Here is a 7,076-nt window from a genome sequence, read left to right as displayed (position 1 = left end):
AAAAAAAAAAAAAAAAAAAGGATCTTTATTAAGGCATAGTGGCATGTGTCTGTAACCCTAGCATTCAGGAGGTGGAGGCAGGAGAACCACAAATTCAAGGCCAGCCTGAACTATATAGTGAGACTCTGTCTCAAAAAATAACAAAAAAAGTATTTTGATTAGTACATCTTTACCGTACATAATGATCACATTCATCCTGGGACATTGGTACATGTATAAGATATTGTACTTGGGCCGGGGATTAGCTCAGGGATGCCAATACCTGCCTCGCAAGCACAAGGAGCTGAGAGTTTGATCCCCGGTACAAAAAAAAAGTGCCTCTTTTTACCGCCCCTTCCCCTCCCCCCATTCCTCCTACTTTGGGAAGGGGTGATAAGGGTGAGGAGTGTCTAGCGAAAAGCCCTCTTCCCAGGAGCCAGGAGTGGAGAAGAGTTCTAGCTCTATATTCTCCTACTTTGTGTTGTTTCAATCCACACACTTAGCTGCTAAGCCTGTCGTCCAGGGGCTGCTGTCAGGTCTTCTCTCCTCTGCACACCAGCTCCTCCCCAAACAAACCTCCTCTCTGTCTGGGGCTGCTGGTGGGAGCCTGGGTTCTGGGCCAGAGGGCAAGGCAGTGTGAGCAGGGTGACTTTCCGACATTACCCTGTCTCAAAAGCTGCAGATTATTTCTGTTGCCCACCTCAGGCTTTGTCTCGGGGGCCTGGCTAGCACCTCAGAGCTCCCACAGGAGACTGAATGCAAACACTGAGATGGCTAACAGACAGACCTAAAACACTGCCTGCCTAGCAGGTGACTGACTCCTTGCTCCTTCTCAAGCACCCAGGGAGAAATGCAAGTCCGGAGATTAAATCCCCTGCAAGTTTAAGCCCAGGGTTAATTAATTACAAGGGAATTCAAATCCAAAATCAAATTCTTTTGCTCTTGTGAGTTGAGTCCAAAGTCTAAACTTCTCCGCATCCAAGCCCCATCCTTTCTCCCCTTCTCTTCAGCCCCACCGGTTGAACTTGGCCCTGGTGTGCGGGACAAATGCTCTAGAGGGGCTGCGTCTCAACCCCTCTCGGCCTCCCTGGTCACCCCAGGTCCCCGCATGGCGTCAGCTGGCTGTGACAGATGGGTGTGCTTCCCTCAAGGGTTCAGAGACTCCTGTTCAGGGCCAGGTTTCTCCTGCGTTTCCCAGGCGAGAGAGTTCAAAGTGTTCACAGGCCCTGCATTGGCAAATTTGTTTATTCATCTATCTATCTGTCTGACTGGGGATCGAACTCAGGACCTTGTGCTTGTCAGGCAGGCACGGCATCACTGAGCTCAATCCCTGGCGCTGCGATGGCAAATTTAGAAAGTGACGTCTCCACCCAAGAGAGCAGGAAACTGGGAAAGCCAGGTCACTCTGCTTCAGCTCCAGCAAACTCAGAAGACAGGGAGAAGATGTGTCTGACAGCAGAGAGCCAAGCAGGAGAAAATCCACAACCACGTCCTCCACAGCCCCCCACAGCCCTCCAAATGAGCTCACAGCTCCGGGTTCCCCTCAGCCCCCGAGAACAGTGCTGGAGGTGCTGCTCAGTGTCCTCAGCAGCTCTGAAGTCTAAGTGACTCTCCTCCCTCGTGGCACAGACTGCAGAGCTACCCTGCTTTTATCTCAGGCCGCCGGGCCTCGGGCAGCTGGCACAGTCTAACAGCTGGAGGTGTGTGGAGGGCGGCCTGCCCTGCAAGGCTGCTGACTTCTGCAGCACAAGGGCTGTACCGGAGCCAATCTCAAGATGCCACTGACAGTGGATCTGGCAGCAGCTGTTCAATAGCACATGTGACACAGCAGCTCCGCTGTGGGGATCCTACTCAGCCATAAGAGGGAGTTTGCTAAACACAGGCAAAGGCTCAGAGCCAACATTATGCATCTCAGGAGCAGAGCACCGACAAGTTGTAAGACAAAGTTCTAGGTGTCAGTAATCATCAGGGAAAAATAATCAAAACCACAGTCAGGGGCCGGATGTGGTGGCGCACGCCTGTAATCCCAGCACTCGGGAGGCTGAGGCAGGAGGATTGCTGCAAGTTCGAGACCAGTCTGGGCTACATAGTGAATTCCAGGTCAGTCTCTACTACATAGTGCGACCCTGTCTCGAACAACAAAACAAAACCAAAAACAGTCAGGGACCATGAATGTAGCTCAGCGCCACTGAGCCTGCCTTGCAAACACAAGGTCCTTAGCTCTATCTCCCAGTACCAAAAAAATAAAAAAGTAAAAACCACAATCAGATATCCTCTCTATCCTGTTAAGACAGGTATTGTTGAAACATAGTTAATATTGGCAAGGATGTGGAGAAAAGTTCTATGTACCACATTTTCATCCAGTCACCAGCTGATGGACATGAGGTTGCTTCATTTCTTACATAATATGGTTAAAATGGGTATTTCAACCGGGCATGGTGGAACACGCCTATAATCCCAGCACTCAGGAGGCTGCACTACATTTAAGAAAGAAAGAAAGAAAGAAAGAAAGAAAGAAAGAAAGAAAGAAAGAAAGAGAGAGAGAGAGAGAGAGAGAGAGAGAGAGAAAGGAAGGAAGGAAGGAAGGAAAGAAAGAAAGAAAGAAAGAAAGAAAGAAAGAAAGAAAGAAAGAAAGAAAGAAAGAAAGAAAGAAAGAAAAAAGAAAGGAAGGAAGGAAGGAAGGAAGGATTTCTATCAAAATGCTTTCCAAATGTTTAATTTGGCGGGGGTCCTGGGATTGAACTCAGGACCTCGTGCTTGAGAGGCCAGCAGCGAATCCACTGAGCTAAATTCCTTGTCCCTCAAATATTTAATCTTCCAAGATTGGTAAAATCCTCAGTGCATGTGCTTTTTATTTTATGGCCAGAGAGACCACATTTGCTCAGCATTTTACTAGCGAACAGCTAGGCATCTAATAACAAACTACTAATGGCAACTTACTCTAATCACTGTAACTGAACACCATCTTCGTGTGTGCGGTACTGGGATGCTCTGCCACTGAGCTATGTCCCCAGCCCTAAAGACACAAAATTTTAAATGCTACCTGAAAACCAGAGAGACGAGCACTGCCCGTGTTGGTCCGAGCGTGTCCGGCTACGCACGAGCATACTCCGCAGACCCGCCACGGCCACCCGGAACACACCTCACGGATGTTTGTCCAGTGGTCCTTTCGCCAAGGACACTGAGGCTGTCTCAGTTTTCCCTCCTCGCAGACAACGCCACATTGAACATCTACAAACGAGTCACGAGAAGCAGATTTTCTGGATCGAAACGAACGATCACCACGTTTTTCAAAAGAAGATACAACACTGACATGATTACAAAAGGGAAATTTAGTCTTAAAGCTCTCAGTACTGCAGCACCCCGCCAGCCGCCCGGTGATAAACTGTGAGGGAGGCCCGGCCAGCAGGGGCCGCCGGTGACTGAGAGCCGGGTCACTAAAGAGCGCCAGCCCCAAACTAACCCCAAGAGATACCGTCTGGGAAGTTACACAAACGGCCCTGCAGACTAGAAATTTCATGATAAAAATGGTGCATTCAGCGCATCTCTCCCCCGGACCGTCTCGCTCCCCTCTTCCTCCTGTTGCTTGGACAAAGCCTCAGTCCCGGGGGCGACAGCACCGGCAGCAGCCAGGCTCTGCGTGGCTTGGAAGGCAGCGATTTCCCCGAGGCACAGCTCCTCCCGTTCTGCCAGGGGCGCCAGTTGCTCCCTGTTGCTACGAAAAGCAATGGTCCTTTTCTGGGGTTACCCCGAGGATTCCCTACACGATCTGTCGCCCCCTGGAGTCTCAGGAACGCTGACCACTACGTCATTAGGTTGACTCACGCTAATAAACTCATGCTAATTTCATCCACAAGGGGGAAGCAAGCTCATATGCTAAGATTACAAGGATCCTCCGAAGGCCCCTTCGTCTGGGGTGGGCTTTTAGCATTGGTATCATCCCCATCGCACAGGTGAGAAAACCTGCAGATTCCCGCCGATGGCAGGTGAGTGCCCAGAGGACGCAGAGCCGCCCCAGGTGCCAGCAGCGGGACTGCAGCGGGACTCCCACGCATGGGGTGCGGGTGTGGCTCGCAGGAATAAGAGGGCCCCTCCTGTTAGGCGGTCACGGTCAGGTGTGGGGTCGGATTTGTATACGAAGAGCAGAATGACTAAACGCTGCCCAGGAAAAGTTCGCTCGGGCAGTGAGGCTGGGTACAGCTTTCTCCACGAAGTCCCATAACAGTAAGCGCTAAGGTGGACATAGAGCTCACCTTGTGAGGGGTGCTACGCTTAGTGCCGCGTGTGTGTGTGTGTGTGTGTGTGTGTGTGTAACGGGGGCTGAAACCAGGGCCTTGACTGTGAGTTACATTGCTACCCCTTTTTACTGTTTTATTTTGAGATAAAGTCTTGCTAAATCCTAAAGTGCTCAGGCTGAGCTCAAACTTTCAATCCTCCTGCCTCAGCTTTCCAGAGTGCTGGGATTACAGATGTGTAGCACCATGCCCAGCTCCAGGTCCCTTCCTTCCTTATTGCAGTCAAGGTTTACAATGGAATAGATTTCATACAGAAGCATAATTTATAGGATTATGTTATAATGTTCATCCAAGAAGTCAAATGCCGAGGACTGCAAGAGATCTGTCCCCAGGCTAGACACCTGAAGAATCCACTGAGGGCCTGGGTCCCACCGCAGCGGCCCATGGCAGTGTCCTCCACCAGTCCAGCCGAAGGTCTAGAGCCCACGGCAATGTCTCACGCTTGTCCATATCGACGATCCGCACTGGGAAGGCAGCGATGGAAGCCAGAAAGTCTGCATCAGTGGGGAGAAGGATGTGTTCCACCAGGACCAGGGAGCCAGGAAGTAGCGCTCAAGGAGAAGACCAGAGCCCGTGTGGCAAGAACAGCGGCCATCCCTGGTGACAGGGAGGAGAACAGATCTGGAAGTACTGTACCTTTTTTTTTTTTTAATAGAGAAGACCGACAGCCAGAGAGGTTAAGAAAACTGGGCACTTGTGCCACAACATGGGAACCCACACCTTTAATGTGGAGTGGGCAGGTGCCTGAAGGGGCGGTGGACCTTCCAACAGGCTGAGCTAGGAGCCTGAGCCTGAGCCAGACGTGCAGCACTCTAACCCCACACGCTGGGAGCGCGGGGCAGGAGGGTCTTGGGCAGTGGACTCATCTGGTGAGCTCTTAGCTCACCCAGTTAAATCACTAATTCAGTCCGTGAATGAAATTAAATTATTATAAAAACATTTAAAAGGGCTACAGACGTAGCTCATTCCACAAGCCCGGCGTTCAATTCCCAGTACCAAAGGGGAAACAAAACAACAAAAAGGAAGGAAGGAAGGAGGGAGGGAGGGAGGGAAGGAAAGAAACCTGGGAGGCAAGAAGTACAGGCATATTTGGGAATGGCAAGGGATGAATACGATGGGGTGAGGAAGAGGAAGAATCTGAAAAGAAGAAAACCAGAGGGAGCAGACGAGCCAGGCTGGAGAAGGCTGTGGCAGCGAGCCAAGGAGACCCGACTGCATTTTGTCTTTGTCTCTGGGAGGGAACCAACCAAGGGAAGTGACATCATGTTTGCTTTTCAGGGATTAATTTGGGGCATTGTGTAAGGGACAATGAGTATAGTTAAGGGTTGTTAAAATGACCCTAGCCAAAGATAAGTGGGGAACTGAAAGCCATTACCAAGATAAAATCCACATAAGCTGGCATCTCATTAAGCGTGGGGAAGAGAGAGAGTTGTGTGGGCACCTGGGGGAGTGTGAGGGAAATGGGCCCAGAGGAGCTGAGTTCATGTTGTTACAAGAGGTGGAGGAACCCCGAGTGTCTGGCTGGAGATGTCATAGGACGGGCAGATAAGGGAGCCGGGGGCTGGCCATGAAAAGTCTGCACTAGCATCCTGCAATCCCATGCCAGCTTTCTGTCCCCGAGACACAAAAGCGTGCGCACATGAAAGACGCCAATGACAACATTATCTGTGGCAGTGAATGGCTGGGAGAGGGAAGGAGCAGGTAAATGAGCCACAGAACATCCTCAATGCCACATGCGGTGGTGCTCACCTGGCTTCCCAGCACTCTGGGAGGCTGAGGCAGGAGGATCCATCCCACCCTGGACAATTTAGTGATTTAATGAGACCCTGCCTCAAAATGTTTTTTTTTTTTTTTTTTTTTTAAAGGAGAGCAGAATGGGTTCGATGGGATTTTAGCCATAGCTGTCAAGATTTAATTGTACAAGAATGGAATCATGTTACCTAGGTGAATAAAAAAATTATCAAGCTATTTTTAAAAGGATGCAATCAGAGAGGATAGGAGGGAGAGAGAGAGAGAGAGACACCTATGCTGAGACTCACATAGGGTGGTGCTATTGGGAATATGGGGGGAAATTAGAAGTTTCTGGAACAGAGGGGGAGGTTCCCAATGCCTGAGTCCTGTGAGCTGAGCTGGCCTTCAACGCCTTTTCATGACAGCCCCAAGCCTGCGTCCTTGCGAGGCTATCACGCCCCACCCCTCGCCTTGGAAAGAGCGGGTTTACTCTGGCCTTTTCCGGTTGCAGATATCCTGACTGTCCAGCTCTCGTGTGGACGTGCCTGCCCTCCCTTTCCCAGAAGCTCCACAGCTGAAGTCTTAGTGTTTTCCCTCCTGCCGGCCGCCTAGAAAATCCACTTCGTCCCGCCCCCTTCCAGCAGGTCCCTGCCTCCTCTCTGGTTCCTCTTCAGAGAAATCTCCATTCCAGGCGACCTTTATAAGCACTTCTGTGGGCTGTTGGGGCTCAGAAAATGAGGTGTGAAGGCCCCAAAAGCCAAGTTTCTCCTGAGCTCCTGATCTCCGGTCTCTGACTCCCCATTTTCCCCTAAAAAACTAAAATTTTTCTTCCCCAAGGCAGGTCCTAGAAGCTAGGACCTCTTTCCCCCCAAAATCCTCTTTCCTCCAAAAAAGCCACAAAGCCCAACAAGATGAGCGTTCGCTTCCCTTGCCTGTGGATGGCGGAGCTGGCGGTAACGGATTCCTCGGCCCGCCTTCTCTGACTGCAGCTCCGAAAACCACCTCAGAGGGGCTTGTCCATCTCTGGGAGGGCAGAAGGTGCATGAGAAGGCCAAGAGGAGCCGGGGCGGA

At 50.9% G+C, this 7,076-nt stretch overlaps 1 protein-coding gene across 6 annotated transcripts in view; it reads right to left on the bottom strand.

Moving 5' to 3' along the window:
• Positions 1-4,758: 4,758 nt before the first annotated feature.
• Tnip1 (TNFAIP3 interacting protein 1) overlaps positions 4,759-7,076 on the bottom strand; it is a 69,820-nt gene continuing 67,502 nt past the window's right edge. For all 6 annotated transcript variants that reach the window (XM_033761539.1, XM_033761541.1, XM_033761536.1 and 3 more), the window contains one exon: positions 4,759-4,871. In XM_033761539.1, the coding sequence (XP_033617430.1) occupies positions 4,774-4,871 (98 nt within the window). In that variant the 3' untranslated portion in view covers positions 4,759-4,773. The remainder of the gene's footprint in view (positions 4,872-7,076) is intronic.

The sequence above is a fragment of the Fukomys damarensis genome, unplaced genomic scaffold, assembly GCF_012274545.1.
Source record: "Fukomys damarensis isolate Sample0158 unplaced genomic scaffold, DMR_v1.0_HiC HiC_scaffold_9, whole genome shotgun sequence".
Lineage (NCBI taxonomy): Eukaryota > Metazoa > Chordata > Mammalia > Rodentia > Bathyergidae > Fukomys > Fukomys damarensis.
This window is presented reverse-complemented; position numbering and strand designations above follow the sequence as displayed.